Source organism: Chrysochloris asiatica, unplaced genomic scaffold, assembly GCF_000296735.1.
Source record: "Chrysochloris asiatica unplaced genomic scaffold, ChrAsi1.0 scaffold00062, whole genome shotgun sequence".
Taxonomy (NCBI): Eukaryota; Metazoa; Chordata; class Mammalia; order Afrosoricida; family Chrysochloridae; genus Chrysochloris; species Chrysochloris asiatica.
The window spans coordinates 15,404,480-15,425,694 of record NW_006408580.1 but is presented as its reverse complement, the minus strand read 5'-3'; the positions used below and the strand labels follow the sequence as shown (position 1 = coordinate 15,425,694).

General features: G+C 43.1%; 1 protein-coding gene across 1 annotated transcript in view; it reads left to right on the top strand.

Moving 5' to 3' along the window:
* TSPAN7 (tetraspanin 7) overlaps positions 1-21,215 on the top strand; it is a 157,954-nt gene that overhangs the window by 114,035 nt on the left and 22,704 nt on the right. The window contains exon 2 of the mRNA XM_006864277.1: positions 19,681-19,869. Coding sequence (XP_006864339.1) covers positions 19,681-19,869 — 189 coding nt within the window. The remainder of the gene's footprint in view (positions 1-19,680; positions 19,870-21,215) is intronic.

Genomic DNA, 21,215 nt, shown 5'->3' with positions numbered 1-21,215 from the left:
TATATATTCACAAGTTAAAAAACAGTTATGAGGTGGAAGAGAAAAAGTATGAGAGATAATTTCCCATAACCCCTACTCCATGCCCTTTCCTGTCAGTCCCCATGCCGCCATGGACAGTCCACTCAGGTGATTTCTATCACTGTAGATTTGCTTAAGCATTTGGAGATTAACAGGACTTAACAATTAACAGGTGCCAATAGTTAAGAGTCCTGGTGTGGTGCTGTAGGATAAGCCCTCAACCAAAAGGTGAGTTTGAACCACAAGGTTGGTGGTTTGAAATCACCAGCTGCTCCTCCAAAACCCTAAACAGGGTCTCTTATGAGTTGGAACTGACTTGATGGCACATAACAGCAATAACAACAATATTTTATTATTCCTTCTAAATAAGGAGGGCCTCTGATGCAATCTCAACCTTGAGTACTTTGCTATGATTCAGTTTTTAGTTTTTAATTTTTTTTTTTTTATGAATGCCCCTTAGCATTTTGGAAGGTCTTTTTTGTTTAATGTGTGCTTGGCCTTCCGGCTCTTTCTACGCTCCAAATGAATATGTTAACAGATTCAATATCCCCTGTTTACCCATTCCTCTCCAGCAGCACGCCTGTATCCTCGTTGCAGTCGAGTCCCTGTTTCAGTAGTGGTAGTCACTCCGCTGAGCTTGCCTTTAGAAGGTGTGGTAAATGGATCAGTGTAGAAGGAAGATATCCAAAGGATCCCAGCCACGCCATTGGACCACTTAAAAGAGACCTACTTTGAATGGTCCTTATAGTATAGTGAGTTCCTCTGTAAGTCAATTCCTTCAGGATAGTGTCTGCATTTATTTGAGGTCACTTGGCATCAATCCTCATTTTAGCTCCTCCTCCCAAATGTGTGTCAGAGCCACATTTGGGGGGGAGGAGCTAAAGGAAAGGTCTGTCCTCCTAGGAGCTGCCAGTGTTGCATCCTCCCCCCAGTCACCCTGGTTAGGCAGCCAGGGATTTTCCTTGTGCATGCTCGGTCTGGCTACCCAAATGGGGTTTCCCCAGAGCCTCTTCTGGGTGCTGATGACTTTCTCAGGAGTCTAGTGATTTGATTTTGCACCAGAGAGACCCTGTACAGCGTTTCCAAGGCTGTAAATCTTTACCGGAGCAGAAAGCCTCATCTTTCTCCTGTGGAACAGCTGGTAGTTTCGAACTGCTGACCATGAGATTAGCAGCCTGATTCATAACCACTACGCTACCAGAGGTACAGACTATAGAGTGTTTAAAAGTGAGGCTGAGCAAACTTCATTGTTGCTGCTCTGTATTTCAAGGAGGAAGGAGGGTGAGTCTCTCTGATAGACCTGTTAGTCAGTGGATTGCCCTGCTCACAGCTCATTTCGGAGTATCTGTTCTTCTAGCTCTGCTGATAAGATGGGCTACTGAGACACATGGCCCTGCCCTCATCACGGCCCATTGCATCAGAGAGGTCATCTAACAGATTCTCCCTTCCAACATTTTGAAATTAGGGTCCAAGGATGGTCTTCAGTCTGTATGTGAAAGTGCTTTTGTTGCGGTAGAGAGAGTCAACCTGCACAAGTAGAGAAGGATGCAGCAGATGTGCAGGAAGGGGAAGGAAGTGCCCCTGGGTCTAGTCCCTGGACATGGCAGCTACTTATGTTGCTCCAAAAGGTGTATGCAGCCCTCAAGAAATCCCCCTCCCTGCCACCTTTTGCTCAAGGTGGTTTGAATGCCTTCTTTTCCCAGTAGGCACATGGTCTATGATTCAGGGTATGTTCTGATTGAGCAATGCCAGACAAAATGAGGTAGGAGAATGGTTTAGCAAAAATAACAATGCCCATTGGTCTCAGCAATCAGAATATACCTGTGGTGCCTGCCAGGCGGCCCTGCTGGCAAATCAGTGCTATCCTGTGGTGAGTCACTAACAGCATGTGCCCAGACTATGGACAGTACTGGGTTTCCCTGTGGTTATTAGCATGTGAGGAGTCCAGGTGGGACTCAGCTGCTCTGATCCCCTGTGTGTTCCTTTACTCTACAGAGTGGTCAGTGGGCCCGTCACTGTCAGCTAACACTGTCAGAGAAGAGTTTCTGCTCCATGCTGAGACTTTCAGGGAAAGCAGGGCTTTCTTTACCTTAGTGGCTTCTGAGTTGGGGAACCTTATATCCACGCTTTGCTTTTCTGAATTTCTGATTTGCTTAAGACCATGGCAGTCGATTGTTTCAAGTACACATTGGAATAATACATGAACCTTTAATGCTGCTGCCACACTGAACTGGCTGTGTCTCTCCAGCCCTTTGTACCTGACCTGCTTCTTCATCTCAGGTCCCTTCACTGTCTCCTAGACTAAAGTCAGGTGCCCCTCTAATGTGGACTTGTTGTTGGTATGTGCTGTCAAGTCAGTTCTGACCCATAGTGACCTTACAGTTCAAACTGACTTTGCAGTCTAGTGCATTCACCCACAGTGCCACACCTAGATGAGAGTTATTTACTGCCATAGTGGTCTAATCATATTTAGTTATCAAAATTGAGAGATACCATGGGATGTTGTTGTTAAGTGCTGTCAAGCTGGTTCTGACTCATAGCAACCCTGTATAGGGTTTCCGAGGAGCAACTGGTGGGTTTGAACCACCAACTTTACGATTAGCAGTCCAGTGTTTATCTTACAGCACTACACCAGGACTCTGCCATGGGATATACATAGTTAATCCATAACACAATGCTTTGAAGAACTCCTGTGTTTCAGGAGCGGGTGACTGAGGATGCAGGGGCTTAGAATGCAAGGTAATGTCATTAATAAGAGATAGGCAGAAAATTCTAAGTAACTTCCCCAAACCCAATGCTATTGAGTTGATTCCAACTCATAGAGTCCCTATAGAGCAGAGTAGAACTGCCACATAGGGTTTCTGAGGCTGTAAATCCTTATAGAAGCAGATTGCGACATCTTTCTCCCATGAAGCAGCTAGTGAGTTTGAACCTCTAACCTTTTGTTTGGCAACTGAGTGCCATGATGGCTCCTTTAAGCACCTTCAGATGAGGATATGAAATGATTACTGTTTTTGAGTGACAGCAAAGGGCCAGGAGGGCCAAGCAAGTAAAACCAGCAATGTTATTGTTAAGTGCCTCGAGTCGGTTCGGACTCATAGCGACCCTGTATAGAGTTTCCAAGGGGCAGCTGGTGGGATTGAACCACTGGCCTGGTGGTTCAAACGGACCTTACAGTCTACTGCTTTATCCCACAATGCCACACCAGCACTCCAGCAGGGTACAGTATTACTAATGATACCATATTGCTGTCCTAAGCACTCAACTGCTAACTATTAAAAGGTCACTTCAAACCCACTCAGTGGCTCTGTGGGAGAAAAGAGCTGGTGATCTACTGCCATAAAGAGTGTTAGTGTTGCTGTTGTTAAGTACCTTCGAGTCAGCTCCAAATCATAGTGACCCTGTGTGATGTTTCCAAGGAACTTCTGGGTTTGAACTGCCTACACTGTGGTTAATAATATAAGCCCAGTGTTTATCCTAGCATGCCACACCAGGACTTCCCCATAAAGATTACAGCCTAAAAATCTCTATGGGGCAACTCTACTCTGTCACATGGGGTCGAGTCCCTATAAGTCAGAATCCACTCAATGTCACACATTATCGACAATGGTACCATATTGTTGTTGTTGTTGTTAAGTGCCATCGAGTTGGTTCCGACCCATAGCGACCCTGTACAGGGTTTCCGAGGGTGTAAATCTTTACGGGAGTAGAAAGCCTCATCTTTCTCCCGTGGAGCAGCCGGTAGTTTTGAACCGCTGACCTTAAGGTTTGCAGCCCAATTCGTAACCACTATGCTACCAGAGCTCCTTTGTCAGGTTTCTGGCAAAATCTTTGTCGATACAAGAAAAATATGATGGTTGCCTCTATTTGTTGTTATTGTTAGGTGCCATCGAGTCGGTACCGACTCATAGCAATCTTATGAAAAGCACAACGAAACCCTGCCTGATCCTGGACCAACCTATCTGACAGTGGTTCTCTGCTAGTCATAAGGTTTTCAGTGACTAAATAGTCAGAAGTAGTTCATCACTCCTTCTTCCTAGTCTGTCTTCATCTGGAAGCTCAGCTGAAACCTGTCCATCATGGGTGGCCCTGCTGATATTTAAAATACTGGTGGCATAGCTTCCAGAATCACAGCAACTCACAAGCCACCACAGTAGGACAAACTGACAGACGTGTGGTGGGTTGCCTCTATAGCTTTTGTAAATATATCTTTAAACAGCTTCACTTATTCTTACAGTCAGCCAGGAATTTTGATTTCAGCTGAGAATAAAGGTATAAAAATAATAGGGCAAATGTTCCTTCCAGTACCATATCTTCTTTCAAACAACATGACTCATTCTAGTTGCAGCCTCATTACATTGAACATGTATTTTTATTACTTGTCCTGTGACAAAATTAAGTGGCCTATCACTTCCTTTACTTAGCTCTGGTAGTGTAGTGGTTACGAATCGGGCTGCTAACCTCACAGTCAGCAGTTCAAAACTGTTCAAAGCTGTTCCACGGGAGAAAGATGAAGCTTTCTGCCCCCACAAACATTTACAGCCTCGGAAATCCTGTACAGGGTCGCTATGAGTTGGAACTGACTCCACGGCACATAACAACAACAACAATCACTTCCTCTTGGATATCAACGGAAATGAAACTTAGCACCTGGGAAACTGGTTCCTGGGTTGCTAAAACTCCTTCTAAATTCTTATAAGAAAATCTAGGGAGATCAATGGCTATGAAAAAGGCCAGGCTTCCTGGACCATATAGTCAGGATCCGAACAGCTTTCCAGAATTGGTACAATTCAGCCTTTTCTGCTGGCTTCTCATCCATAGGAAGCCTGTCCTGTAGATGGCCCTGGAGACTTTGTCAGGATGCCCAGAAAGCTGCCTCCCTTCTGTTGTGACACCTCTCAAGGCAAATGACTCTATTATTAGAAAGTTCTTCCTTGTATTGAGCCAAAAATCTGTTTTCCTATAACTTTCTCCATTACTGGTTTAAATATAGACTTTGGAGGACTGACCTAGAAACAATGGTACCATGCTCATAGAGTTTCTAAAAGAGTGCATTCTATGTTCAAAACAAGCAGTAGTATAATGTTTGGGAGCACAAGCCAGTTGGTAATGCCACAGGAAAGAGAAGGGAAAAGACCAATGCTTACAGGGTCAGTCTTTAGAGCTTTGTCTCTTCCCTACATTTCCCCACATCTCCTGAGTATTGACAATTAGAAGCTATCCAAGAGAACTCCTGGGGATCCATTTAGAATGCTGGGTTCCTTGTAATTTGCTACTGAGAAGCTGTTAGGTTATGTAAAGAAAACCAGGCTGCTTTTTGCATCACTCAGCAACCTAGAGGAAAGGGTCAGTGTAATAGTGCAACACTGCTATAGAATATTGGACTGAGGAGTCCTGCTGTGGTGCTGTGGGTTAGTGCACCAGACTGCAAAGTCGTTTGAACGGCAAGGTCGTCAGTTCAAGCTCACCAGCTGCTCCTTGGAAACCCTATACAGTGTTTCATCTGCAGAACAGAGATTAGGAATAAATGTGATGAAGCATATAAACGTCATTTATCGCAAGGATATACACAAATGTGTTTCCGGACTTTGCCTTTGGTTTATAAACAAATGAGCAAACCATTCCTGCCAGGCTGTGGGGCAAACAGACACAATGTCCCTCCTTTAGCTGGTGATGCATTCCAGAGCTACACTGAAAGTCAGATGATCTCACAGCTTCAAAGTGGGTTCTCTTCATGTATTTTTCAGCCTTGGGGTCTTGTTTTTTTGTTTGAGGGCCAAAGACAGAGTATTTTAGTTTCATAAACATTTTTCAGAATGTGCTTGGTGGAAAGGCAATACTCAAGATCCTACAGTTTCCTGCTGGTATGCCAAGCTTTACTGATTCATCAGATTGGTCCTAACATAGATTTATGCATGGTGCTTATGATGCTTAACCTTTCTTGTTTACCATCAGACTGCTAATCAAAAGGTCAGTGGTTCAAAACCATCAGCCTCTCTTCAGGAGGAAGATGAGTCAGTCTGCTTCTATGAAGATGTGACAGCCTTGGAAACCGTGTGTGTGTGTGTGTATGTGTGTGTGTGTGTGTGGCGGGGGGAGTTCTACTCTGTCCTACAGGGTAGCTGGGAGTCCGAGTGGACTGGACAGCAGTGGGTTATATGTTTATCCCAACATACACATTAGGGTATGTACTCTCCCATTGTGTTTTTAAAGTATCTAATTATGGGCAGTAGAATATCTTTATATTCCTATAGATTTTAGTGTGTTTGAAAGGTAAGAAATAATGGATAGTGTTTAAAAAGAAATGAACAGATTAGCGGCCATGCCTGCAGATTTTTGTTCAGTTATACCAGCCAAATTCTCAGGGTTATTGCAGGGACAGACCCAGGCCAGATGCTGTGACACTGGTTTCTGAGCCTTTATTACAGAAGAAGGAAAAATAAAGGATTGGTGAGAATCTTCTCCAGGGTAACCAATTTAAGAGGATGCTAGGGGGAAGGTAGTGATAGACAGCCTGGGCTTTGAGTACCTGCACAGCCTCTTAGTGTTGATGACCTTGGGCAAGTTCCATAGACTATTAGGTGGATTGAGTCAGATAAAGCTATTAAAGCACTTAGGATAGTGCCTAGGACATAGTAAGCAACTGCTTGTACATTTTTTAAATGTGAGAGAAATTTTGCTGGTAGAAGCACGGTTCAGTCTCTCAGCTCCTAAAACCATCAGTTACAGACCTCACAATGTTAACAGGATGTTAGAGCTTCGAATTATGTTTCCATTAGTGGTGATGGATTAGATCGAACCATGCCCACACTTTTTCACATAGTCCCCCTTGTGGCCAAACACAGACATTTATGAAGCAATGTGCTGAATTTTTAAAGTCATTTGACCAAAGAACATGTTTTTACCTGAGTGTAACTGCCTGGGCCTTCCTTGTTGTTGTTGTTGTTGTTGTTGTTGTTGTTATGTGCCGTGGAGTCGGTTCCGACTCATAGCGACCCTGCACAGGGTTTCCGAGGCTCTTAATCTTTACGGGAGCAGAACGCCTCATCTTTCTCCCGCGGAACCGCTGGTAGTTTCGAACTGCTGACCTTATGGTTCGCAGCCCGATTCGTAACCACTACGCTACCAGGGCCTTCCTTACATGAGTCAAATTCATTATTTGCCCTCCTTATCTGAAAAACATATTTGATACATTAGACACTAATGACCAAAGATCAGAAGAGTTGTGGGATGACATCAAGGACATCATACAGGAAGAAAACAAAAGGTCATTGAGAAGACAAGAGAGAAATAAAAGACCAAGATGGATGTCAGAAGAGACATTGAAACTTCCTTTCTAGTGTAGAGATGCTAAAGCAAATAGAAGAAATGAGCTGAACAGAAAAATTCAAAGGTCAGCTCAAGAAGACAAAGTCAAATATTATAATGAAATGTGCAAAGACCTGTAGTTAGAAAACCAAAAGTGAAGAAATCGCTCAGCATTTCTCAAGCTGAGGGAACTAAAGAAAAAGTTGAAGTCTTGACTTGCATTACTGAAGGATTCTCTGGATAAATTATTGAATGATGCAGAAAGCATCAAAAGAAGATGGAAGGAATACACAGAGTCACTGTACCAAAAGGAAAATGGTTGATGTTCATCCCTTGCAAGAGGTGGCATATGATAAAGAGCTAATGATTCTGAAGTCCAAGGTGCATTGAAGGCACTGGCAAAGAACAAGGCACCAGCAATTGATGGACTACGAATTGGAATCTTTCAACAAAGTGAGGTTGCACCGGAGGCACTCATCTGTTCTAGGAAATTTGGAAGACAGCTACCTGGTCAACTGATTGGAAAATATTTGTATTTGTGCCCATTCCAAAGAGAGGTGACCCAATGGAATGCGGAAACCATTGGAAAATATCATTGATATCCCATGTGAGTAGAGTTTTACTAAAGATTTAAGGATTTAAGAGGTTTAAGCTGGATTCAGAAGAGGATGTGGAGCGAGGGATATCATTGCTGATGTCCGATGGATCTTGGTTGAAAGCAGAGAATACCAGAAAGATGTTTACCTGTGCTTTATTGACTACACAAAGGCTTTTGATTGTGTGGATCAAAACAAGCTATGGACAACACTGTGAAGTATGAGTATTTCGTAACACATAAGTGTGCTCATAAGGAAGCTGTACATAGACCAAGAGGCAGTTGTTCGAACAGAACATGGAAATACCAAATGGTTTAAAATTAGGAAAGGTGTGCGACAGGGTTGTATTCTTTCATCATACTTATTCAACCTGTATGCTGAGCAAATAATCCAAGAAGCTGGGTTCTATGAAGAAAAACATGGCATCAGGATTGGATTGATGGTGGCATCACTAACAACCAGCGATATGCAGATGATACAACTTTGTTTGCTGAAAGTGAAGAGGACTTACAATACTTACTGATGAAGATCAAAGACCACAGCCTTTGGTATGGATTGCATCTCAATGTAAAGAAAACAAAACTCCTCACCACTGGACCTATAAACAACATTCTAATTAATGGAGAAAAGATTGAAATTGTCAACGGTTTCGTTTTGCTTGGGTCAGCCATCAACACTCATGGAAGCAGCAGTCAAGAGATCAGATGATGTATTGCATTAGGCAAATCTGCTGCACAAGACCTTTTTAGAGTGTTGAAGAGCAAAGATGTCAGTTTGAGGACTAAAGTGCACCTGACCCAAGCCATGGTATTTTCAATAACCTCATATGCATGCAAAAGCTGGAGAGTGAATAAGGAATAAGTGAATAAGGAGAGTGAATAAGGAATAAAGAAGAATTGATGCTTTTGAGTTATGGTGTTGGAGGAGAATATTGAAAGTGCCATGGGTTGCTAAAGAACAAATAGATCTGTGCTGGATGAAATTACAGCCAGAGTGCTCCTTGGAGGCCAGGGTGGCCAGACTTTGTCTCTCATACTTCGGACATATTATCAGGGGGGACCAGTCACTGGAGAAGGTTTGGTAAGGTGGAGGGTCGAAGATAAAGAGGAAGAAAGATACCCAGCGAAATGGAATGGGCTCAAGCATAGCAACGATTGTGAGGTTCAACAGCATAATCAGAAGAGACATGTGTGTGCAACACAGATGGTATTTAAGTTCACATTTGTGGAATGATTGTCAGGACTAGCTTATCCAGGCTCATTCCTATCTGGTAACTCTTGAGGGCACAGCCACTGTGACGGCACTGAATTGGAAGAGGAGATCCCTCCCTAAGATCTATTATGTTCAAGGGGACTCCAAAAAGTCCATGGAATAATTACATTCAATTTTAATTTCATTTTTCCATGAAGTTTTTAACCCCCTTGCATTTATGTATGGAGCTCGCACTGAGTGAGGTACACTCAAGAGGAACTGCTTGCTAGAGACAATGACCAGATTGCAAAGGAAAAATCAAGACTTGGAGGAGAGAGAAGCAGTGATTCTACTTAAATGGCCATTGTGGCAGAATGTGTGAATGATGTATTGTGTTGGAAAATCAGGCACAGGATATGAATGTCGCTTTCGTACATACAACGGAGGTAGAGGACTGTATCCCCTCACACAAGGCTCTTAAAATGTAGGTGTGCACATGATTAAAAATACAGGACAGGAAAAATGGGTGATGAGCAGAAACTTTCTGTCAACACACAGAGCTCTGTTTATAAGTACATACTTACTATAATTTTTTTAAAATGTATCTTTGGTTATTAGTATGGAACCTGATACATGTTTTTCCACAGTGCTGGCCCAAGTGTAGGTCACGTGAGGCACGAAATGGAAGGTAGGAGAAGTGATTTCCTTCATTGTTGGTTGGCAGCCTGCTAACAGGGCTAAGGCCCTTGTGCACCTGGTCTCTGAGTGCGGTAATTGCCGCCCGATTTTAAACACAAGTGAGATCAACTTGGGGATTTTGTGAAGGGGGGTGTGGCATCAGGGGACTCCCCCATACATTAAGCTTCTGTCCCTTTAGCCACTACATCTGGTCCTGATTCCTAAGCACATTATACTCCTGGTAAGTGGCTTTGCTGGCCCCAGTTTCTAATAGGTAGTCACCTCTGTGGTTTCTATTTATATATCTGGGTCATTAGTAGAAGCCAAAGTGGGATGAGCCAGACAAGTCTTAACCTCTGCTTGGCCTATTCTTACCTTCCCGTGCTCTTGGAGACTGGAAGGTGGCATAAAACTCTTCCAGTTAGTAGCAATCCAAAACCTAAAACGTTTTCAAAGAGGACTCAACAATACTTATAAATAAAAAGCTAATGCCAAGAGTCTCAGAATAAACTGCCCTTAAAATGTCTTTCCTGGAACATTTCTCAATGTGCTAAGAAATGGGGAGTGAAGTTCTTTTTGGCTTCTAGGGTCTTTCTTTGGGGATTTATTTTTTTAAGGGGGCTGAGGCCCAAAATCCTGAATCTCTTTTGGGTAATACAGAAGACATGAGAAAGCAAATCCTTTCTCATTTCCCAGTGGGATATAGAGTTCTTAATAACATGCCCAGAACATTGCTGCTATCCTCTGCATTGAGTAATGGAAGTAAGTGTATGATGAAGCTGCCTGGGTCTCATTGAAAGTTATTCAAGTAGTAAAAGGCTCTCATAATCAAGTGGTCTTTCTTATGATATTAGCAACTGTGCAGCCCAGATTATGTGACAGAACTCTTTCAAATATCTCTACTATGTTCAGACCTGTTTTCAGTTCAGAAAATACCATCATCATATCAATCAATTTGGACTGTTTCATTGTTGTTAAGTGCCATTGATTCGGTTCCGACACATAAGAAACCCTGAATAGTGTTCCCAAGTTGCAGTTGACGGGTTTGAACCACAGACCTAATGGTTAACAGTCCAGTGCTTATCCTACAGTGCCACACCAGGACTCCACTGTTTCTTTATGAGTGTTCAGTCTCTTGTCAGCCACCTCCCAGCTAGACTTCTCTTGGACAGAGCGGAGGCCCTTTGTGAGAACCATTGATTGTGAGGGCTCAACTAGTTAACAGTTGAACTAGGTTTTGGCTCCTCTAAGGAAGGAGCTCTGGTAGCGTAGTGGTTACGAATCGGGCTGCGAACCTTAAGGTCAGCGGTTCGAAACTACCAGCTGCTCCGCGGGAGAAAGATGAGGCTTTCTACTCCCGTAAGGATTTACACCCTCGGAAACCCTGTACAGGGTCGCTATGGGTCGGAACCGACTCGACGGCACTTAACAACAACAACAACAAAGGAAGAAAGCCAATTCAAACAAACACGGAAACTCTAGCAATGAAAGGGGCCATGTCATTGTCACTGGGTTCGGTCCTCCCATTGCACAGATAACAAACTAAGATACACAGATTCAGCATGACTGGTGGTTACAGCTTGACCACGACTGGACTCACAGCATGTCTGGAACTCTTCCTAGCACATGAGCTTCACCTCAGAGGTGAGGAAGAGCCGGCAATGAGTTCACAGCCAGAATGGAAACCCTGTTTAAGGCCCTTTTCTTATTTTCAGACAATCTGTGATGTGTTAGCAATCTGCACTTCAGAACCTGGCAATATGATCACTGATAAAATTCAAATAAAATCTAGGGTTTTTGACAAATTGCCCTGGGTTCATAAATCAGTTCCTGAAATGGGAATTCTATGAATTGGCTATAAGATAAAGTAATATTTTAAATACAAAATGGAATCTAAACAGGCTTTACTGGGTTTGTAGGAAATTAAGGAGTACTCTGTCTGCTCATTGGCGTGCCTGGACTCAATGGACAAATGTTCTGGTGTTTTGTTTTCCATAATAAGTCTGTTGTTCAGTGCCGTTGAGTCTGTTCTGACTTATAGCGACCCAGTATAGGATTTCCAAGGAGCAGATGGTAGGTTTGAACTGCACACCTTGCGGTTACCAGTCCAATGCTTATCCTACAGCACTACATTAGGACCCACCCCCCACCATCCCATAAGTCTTTGTTGTTGTTAAGTGCTGTTGAGTTGATTCCAACTCGTAGTGACCCTGTATAATGTTTGTGAAGCTTTAAATCTATGCACGAACAGAAAGAAAGCCTCCTCATCTTTCTCCTGTGGAACAACTGGTAGTCTTGATCTGCCGACCTTGAGGTTTGAAGTCCCATGCTCTGGAGGATAAAAATTGTCTGTCTGTGGTGACTCCTCCTATTTACAACCACCTTCAGAGACTTGTCCACGCTGTACTGCATTTCCTTACTGGTCCCGCTTTGCCTTCCAATGTTGTCCTCCTACTAGTATCAGTCTTCCTCCAGCGTTAGCCCTCAGTCTGCCCACCCTCCTCTGCTTCTGTTCCTTAGAAACATTTCCCCTCACCTGTAGCTCATACTGAAGAGCCAGCTGAGGCCCATAAAGGTTAGGGGATCTGCTCAAAGTCACACAGCTAATTAGTGCCAAAACTATTACCGAAGACCTGGACCCTGGGTCTCCCTTCTGCCACCCAGCTGGAGTATGCATATATCATCTGACAACTTGTAATAAATTCTGGTGTGGCACTGTAGGAGAAGCATTGAACTGCTAACCACAGGTCAGTAGTTCAGACCCACCAGCCGCTCTAAGAAACCCTATGCAGAGTTGCTATGAGTCAGGACTGACTTGATCGCTCACAACAACATTAAAAGTCTTTTCTTTTTTTAAAAAGTTTTTATTGTGAATTGACTGATAGTTTACATGGGAGAACATTGGTTTTACACTCACCATTTCATTGAGTTAATTACAATCTCCTCCGTGCATCATCTTTCAACAGCATTTGCTTCTATTCCCTCTTCTTTGGTGTTTTGTTTTGTTTTTGAAAAGTCTATTTTTAAAACACTAAGAAGACAACACAAATAATTTGTACTACGACATTAAGTTGTAAGCATGACAGATTCGCACAATTATGTCCTAAAGTTTAAAGAGAAGACCATAGATGATGGAAAGCTACTGGTTTTCTTCACTTTTCTGGTTTCTTCACCTACCTCGACAAAATTAGGTCTGAACTCTCTGTAGACTCTCCCTCTCCTGCCAGCCCTCAGGACACTGGCTCACAAGAATTGGCTAGCTTCTTTTCTTCTTAAAATGTAATGTCTAAGGGATCTGTATTTTCACTGTTGATCCTGTGTGTAGGGTGTTTCTTTGTCCCGTGTTTTCCTTAAGTTACAGAATGTTCTGGAGTTGGGAAGAACACGGTGCTGCTGTGAATTAACCTGGCAACCTCTGCACTGATTGAATTGTGGCTTTCACCTAAAATGCTACCTTGCCCACATCTTCCTATGGTTTTTTCTGGCTGATTTTTCAATACTGTGCTTTTTATCCCACATGGCTTCCTAGAAAGGGCTGTTCTCTAGATAGCATGTGTCTCGATAACTCAATTTTGTAGGATCAAGTTTTTAAATTGCACGACATGCTAAATACGAAGGTGTGCCACCCTTAGAATAATGTTCAAATAGAAGGTGAGCCTTCCCAAACTACCTGTAGTGAAACCTCTGAGGGCTGGAACTCAATGAGCTGCCATGTTTGTCTAGGTCTCACAAGTATTTCTCCTCGGACAGAGTATAGTCTTAACCACTTTTCTATCTTTCCCGTTAGTAGACAAGATTTGAGTTTTTCTTCATTGACATGTCTCTACCTCACATAGGTTTTGTTTTTCACAAGTTTTAATGAATTATTATTTTGGTGAGAGGACAGAGGGACTTTACACTTTTAGACTCAAACCTGGTACAGTTTTTGGTGGGGCATGAGAGGAACTAAAGCAGTTTGATTAGAACTATAGTCTACATGCAGAGAAGGCTCAGGGAACGTGCCTCAGGGCTTCTGAGAAAGATGGGAATTCTATTGCTTCTCTCTGTGGGCAAGGTAGACACGAGTTAGCATTAGCTGGATTGACCTGGCAGGAGCTAGCAGGAGTCATGTTTCTTTGCTACCTGCCCTCAGAATATCCTTTTGAGGATTTAAAAAGAGCTTTGTAAATCTAGAGCATTTTGAACACCCTTGATATATTGCCAAACCCATCTATCGTTTTCGTTCAGTGTAGTTCTAAAGTAATATGTATTTACATACAAGAGGTTTTTCTAGTTCTGATCCAACTTTTCAGATGTTACATTTACAGTTTGGTTCCGCCTCACAACCAATCTTCAGTGAATAGTAACCAGTTACCCTGACATTTTGAGGTGTGATGTTAGCACACCGAGATGTCAAGTTCCCTCCAGATGTTGGGAGTAAGCAAGAGACGGAAAGCCTCTGGTTGATCACTCCTGATGTCACATTGGCCTGCCCACCTCCTGACTTTGGGGTAATTAGAGCAAGTCATGTGGTGGAGGTATTTCCTCCAGGCCACTCATGTGGTGCATCTATGGTCTCCTCAAACCACAGCATTTACTGTTTATGAATCGATTCTTCTGAGAAAGAAGCAAAATGGCCCTAAGAATGCTATGTATGCCCATTGATTTAGGAATTTGAAGTCCCGGAGGCGTTCAGACACAAAATTGCTTTGGTAAGCTCTGAATTGATTCATTGCTCCCCAAAGTAGAAGACAGATGTCAAAAGAATCTGTCCATCACTTTTCACTTTACACTTCCCAGTGCTTTGAGAAATAGTTCCCCTGTGCAAGGGTATGTAGTAAAGGAACCAAGAAAAATCATGCAGATTGAGTAAATGACTTGTTTTTGGCTGGTCTTTGTAGGCTTGTTATCCTTGATAAAGAAGCATTTTCATAGTAGGAAAAATGTGAGAAATTGCTAACTTAACTATATTTTATTGATCATTAGCCCTTCGCTTGTAGTTAGTTATTGTGTCTCTTTTCCCCCCTCCCCTTTGAATGTCCGGTAATCTCTTCCAACACCCACCCTAAGTCCACCATCACTACCACCACCACACATGGTCTTGCTTACCTAAGAACACACTACAGCTCCATCATTGTCTTCTGAGTCTAAGAGGCGGCTTCAAAAAGTTCATGAAAAATTTTTCACTGTCTTTCAATTCCATTTTTCCATGAACTTTTTGAAGCCCCTTCATATTTAATCTTTACTTGTCATTGTTGTTACTGTTAGTTGTCATCATGTTGACTGTAACTTATCTGTAGTGTGGTTATCTCCCCAGATTACTGGCCCTTCCAAGAGTAAAATTGGTCTTCTTACCATTTCTGATGATTCCTCAAAGGGGCGCAGGGGGAATAGCAGGTGGTAACGTCGTGGTTGGTTACAAGTTGGGCTGCTAACCTCAAGGTCAGCAGTTCGAAACTTTCAGCAGTTCTGCTGGGAGAAAGGTGAAGTTTTCTGCTCCCATAAAGGTCTACAGCCTCAGAAACAGTATGCAAGATCACTATGAGTTGGAATCGACTCCACGGCACATAACCACCACCACTAGCAGTAGCAGGTGAATGGCCAACCAAAATTTATGTTTGTTTCTTTAAGTCTGCAACTGGCTGCTTATTCACTCATTTGGTGGGCCTGTACTGGACACTGTGTACAAAGTGCACAGTTCCCACCCTGAAGGGGGTCATAGTTCCAGATGTACATGGGAGGATGTACATAGGGCACAGCATGGCCGTGGCATAGTATGGAATAAGTTCTGGTTTAGGAAGCTAGGAGGAACAATGGCACATACTCTAGGAGTTTAGGCAATAGACTGGAGGGACAGCAATCATAGGTAAAGAACCATCATGAGGAAAGCAGTGAAGCATGGGAAAAACCCCAAAACCAGCTCAATGTTCCTGGTACTCTGAAAGGAGCTCTGGTAGTGTAGTGATTATGAATCGGGCTTCGAACCTTAAGGTCAGCAGTTCAAAACTACCAGCTGTTCCACAGGAGAAAGATGAGGCTTTCTGCTCCTGTAAAGATTTACAGCCTTGGAAACCCTGTACAGGGTCGCTATGGGTTGGAATCAACTCGACAGCACTTAACAACAACAACAACAACAATGTGTACAGTAAATGAAGAGAACTGAGGAAGAAAAGGCCAAAGAAGTGGGCTGTGGTGTGTGCAGAAGGCCTGGCACATATGGAGTTTGGGCTTCCAACTACAGAGCAGGTCTGAAGCCGCAGCTGGTTAAAACAACTCTCTTTTGGCAATTAGAAGAAGACCTTGAATCTGCAGCCGACCAGAGCAACTCTCTTTGTGTAGGTAGAAAACCATTAGTGTTAAGCCTTCTTTACACTTCCCTGTAGATAAATCAGCAGTTAACCTCCACTCTGAGGGCTGTTGCAGGAATGATGGAAAGCAACCATAGATCTTTGTGAAACCCCTGGTAATTGCCACGAACGTGAAGAAAACCGTGCTTATTGGAGACCACAGACCTATTTGAAGGGGTCAGCATGACTTGAGATAAACAGCAACAAAGAAGTTCTTGAAATTCCTCAGACCCGGTGTCCCAAATCCCTATTAATCCCCCTTCCCCTCAGGGAGGCAGTCTTTAGAGGACATGCAGTATACTGTTGTTTTCATTGTTGTTAGATGCCATCAAGTTGGCATCTAACAACATAGCAACCCTATGCACAACAGAACGAAACACTACCCAATCCTGGGCCAACCTCATAATTGTTGCCATGCTTGAGCCCAATGATGCTGCCACTTGGCCAGTCCATCTCTCTGGGGGTCTTCCTCTTTTTCTCTGACCTTACCAAACATGATATCCTTGTCCAGTGACTGGTCCCTTCTGACTAATATGTTCGAAGTATGAGAGATGAAGTTTCGCCATCCTGGCCTTGAGGACTAAGGTGCGCCTGACCCAAGCCATGGTCTTTTCAATAACCTCATATGCATGTGAAAGCTGGACAGTGAATAAGGAAGACTGTAGAAGAATTGATGCAATATACTACTATGCATTAAACATATCACATCCCTGTCTCCAAGTAATTGACTTTTTTTGCACCAGGTAGCCCAAGTCCCATCATTTCGTGGGCACAGATCCATCAGGAATGTTTGAGTATGAGAATTGCAATATTAGAGGAAGTCCTTTCTCTGTGGATTATTCTTAGGTTCTCATCACACAGAGGTGGAAGGGGTCCAGTTCTCACATTATTCAGATGAGAATGCGTTTGTGACTGTTTTCGTCAGGGTTGAGATTTTGGAGAGGAGATTCTCCCATGCAATAAGATAGCCAAAGTATTGTGATATATATCCACATTGAAAAACTCTAACAAAATAAAATAGAGGCCCACAAACTGTCTGTTTACCTGGGGTGGGGTGGGGGCAGATATTGGTGTCATTTATGTGCTCTGAACATTTAACAGATTGGTGGTGTAGGTTTTGTGTTCTACATGAGAAGAGGTTTCATATAGAAGACAAAATGATTGCATTATTTTTCTTTTGAAAAGAGCAAAGACATAAAAATGTGCTTAATGCTATTTACCTTAAAAATAAGATTTGTGGTCATTGACATCCTGCATATAATGTCTGTTATGGTAGCAACTGAGCTGCATGAAATCACCGGTGACCAAAAATGTAAGAAAACCTTTGGTGCTTATACATATGTTTTCATTAAAACAATTGCATGCCAGTAATGACTAGGAATACCTAGATAGAAAATGCAGCTGCTAGGCAGTAGTCTTTATGGGAGCAGGTCGCCTGTTCTGGATGGGTTCGAACCACTAACCTTTCGGTTAGTAGCAGAGTGAGGAGGAACCATAAGACCCAAAGAAAGGAAATGCACTTTTTTGCAGATGAATGTGGAGCATTTACTTTGTGTCTGATACAGTGCTGAGCATTGAATGATTTTATATATATAGTGTTCATTGCATTCTTGAAAGTGAGTTCTTTAGATTCTAGTGGATAAGAAGCATTTGGAGAGGCTGTTCTGGGAAGATACTTTTTTATAACAACCACCAGGTGTCAGCAGAGGACTTGAAACACTTGGTAACATCTGCATTCCTGGTTTTTTAGTTCTTTAAAGCCAGCCGCATTGGAACTTTTAAAAGGCAGCATACCTCCTGGGCCACCATCTCCTAAATATTAGTGCCAAGCACTTTGTCCTCAAGACCATGTCACAATGATTCCCTCTTGCCTTATAAAAGTGGCACTAGTTCCTTGATCTTCCTTTCTGATTTAGAGCTTTTAATTCTGTCTTTCGTGGCAATGGTTCTCCAGAGCCTAGGGGCTATTAGAGTGGAGGTTAGGGGTATATCACCAAGCTCTTGTATCTATTGAATCCTTCTCCCATAAGTAAGTGGAGGCCACCTTCACCAGATATGGGCAAAGATGTAGGGTCCATGCCTCTTCTCGCACAGAGAGATAATCTGAGGGTGGCCCCCACCTGTAGAGACAAGTTTTCTGAGAGTAAAGGAGAGGCCTAGGAGCCCTTACTGCCTCCGCCATTTGGTTTGTTGTACTTGATGGGGTTCACTCATATATGCTAAGGCCCAGTGTGTTGACTGACAGGGGAAGCCTTGGGGACATGAGTATTGATGTGTATTATACTCGTTCTCACCACTTTCTCATCTTGCTGTCTCACTTGAGTAGGCAAGCTAGACAGGGCTCTGAAGTGTTTGGTATGAGGCATTGGGCGGTAAAATTGAGCAAAACTGGAGACCTTCTTTCAAGCCTCTAATGGTGTCAGAAGTGCTGACAGTTATGAACAGGTTGCTAAGGTATTGGTAAATCGGAGGAGAGATCAGCCGTGGAGATAGCTGGAGACACAAAACCAACCGCTGACTTTAGCAGCTGTAACTGTTGGGGCATGTGGCCTGCAGGTGCCCCTGAGTCTACCCCCTTGACTCAAGGACTTGAGTTTAGACATTCCTTAGTTCCAGGTAGCAGACTTTGACAAATCACATTACGGTGAATTCCAACAATTATACAAATTCTTCTATTTGATATTAAATAAATGGAAAGATGGTGGCTCTGCAGGATACACAGTGGACTGTGAACCACAAGGTTGTCAGTTAGAGCCCACCAACTGCTCCATAGGAGAAAGATGATGCTTTCTGTCTGCTCCTGGAAACCCTGTCTTGGAAACCCTATACAGGGCTGCTATGAGTTGGAACTGACTCGATGACACATAACAACAATAACAGCATACTAAGTAAAAGAAGAGCACATCAGTAGGGATTCAGATATTTGGAATATTTTGTCCTTGTAGCGATCTTGTGATACTAGCCAAAGAAGATCACCTTGTTCCTGAAAACATCATGCAAGGGATACTCATGATACATGACATTTACACATGCTATCTAAGGAGCCCTGGTGTGGCGCTGTGGGCGAATGCGTCAGACTGCAAAGTCATTTGAATTGCAAGATCGGTGGTTCAAGCTCACCAGCTGCTCCTTGGAAACCCTATATAGGGTCGCTATGGGTCAGAACCGACTCGACAGCACTTAACAACAACATCTAAGAGGGTAGCTGGTGATTCTTACTGAGGTTGCAGCTGGGAGAAGGTTCTCAGACCTGTCGTAGGATATACTTTTTAAGCTGCTTTAAAAAAAAAAAAAATGTTATTGTTTGCTTCACTTCCGATTAATACTGTAACTACATCAAAGATCGTGTATGGGGTGGATCAAATTGTACAAAATCAGAATGGCCTTACTCTGTGATCTTTGTAGTCAATGGTTGTTGACATTTCATTTCCCGCTGCTTCCAGGAATTTTGCAGCAAGTGCCACCTTGCTCATGGATGCTTGAATCTTCCTATCCAGGCCACTTTGCATTAATTCTCACCTCTCTCAACAATGGTTTCACACTCTTTCCCTTCCCACTTTCAGATCACTGGTGTGATCCTGTTGGCTGTTGGAGTCTGGGGTAAACTTACTCTGGGCACCTATATCTCCCTGATTGCCGAGAACTCCACCAACGCTCCCTATGTGCTCATCGGAACCGGCACCACTATCGTCATTTTTGGCCTGTTTGGATGCTTTGCTACTTGCCGCGGCAGCCCATGGATGCTGAAACTGGTGAGTATGCCACAACACATAAGGGCTGCTTTTTCCAGTTGCGTTTGCATTCGAATATAAATCACATAAAGGTAAAGTGGCTCTTCCAGAACTCCTAGACAAGACCTAAAACCTTAATATTCATTAACTCTAATTTTAATCTAGACTCTTACTTAATCCATGCTTTGATCCCTCAGAGGGCAAAACAACCCCAAACTCAGCCTGGCACGATAAATCCAAACCCGGATCCCTCAAGGTATAGATGTTGACAAAACAGTGGTCAGCAATTCTGACAGGCCATTTATAGCCTCATGGCAAGGTGCCCTTGTTCCAGTTTCGAACTCTTGTCTTAGAAATCTCCTCAAGCATGTGATTTTCAGCTTTGGTGGGCAAGGCAGCATCCTGAACATACGCAGCCTTTCAATTCCAAGTTCTTGTTAGAGAAATACTTTCTGCCTCCTTGAGCGTGGCCATGCTTGGATGCATGTGCATGCTCTTCTCTAAACGCCATGAGTGTTGAGTTAAGCTAGAGCTTCCCTGCTCAGAGGGTTGATGCATTGCCAAGTAAGTGACTGACTACCTGGAGCAGTGCTGGGTGCCTTAACTCCTAATGGAACAGCCGAAGCAGTGATATTTCCCAAAGGGTAAGGGCTGACGTTGTTGAAATACTGTTAGTGTGATACTTAACTTTTTAGTAGACCAGTTGCCTAGCATGCTACTCACTGTCACTCTTTGTTCATGAGAAATGACATTGAAGGATTTTACAGATAACTATGGGCAAGGGTCTCCCCTCCAAAGAAAATGTTGTTTGAAAGGATTTATTTCAGATGTTCTCATTCTGAGCAAGGGAGGAGCAGGGAGTCTATCAGCACCAGTAATGAAGTGGTACCAGTAACACCTGGTGACTAGCCACAGCAAAGAAACCACAATTCAAGCTGCTACCAATCAGTCTCTTTGTTGGCAGCTTCCTGGAAGTGGTGCCAGATTTAGCCAAGTTCTGTCTTGTTCATACCTGGACCACCACTGATCCTTAGTGAAGCCGTATTGAGGGCTTTGTACTGCTGTCTTCTGCCACTCTATCTTAGCCCTCTGAGTCTACTAAGGTATCTTTGGATCTAGTGTTATGGTCATCAATCCTGACTGCATGTTAGAATCACTGGGGCAGGTTTACAGAGCAAACAAAACCTTGCCCAATCCCACCTCCATCTGACTAATTGGGCCTGGACATCACATTTTGTAAAAACTTCCCCAGGGGATTCTATTGTATTGCCTGTGTTTGAGAAGCTGTCGTTTAGTAGTATGAATGGAGCATTAACTGCAGAGACATAGAAAAGAAAAATTACTTTAAAACAAAACAATGCAAAGAA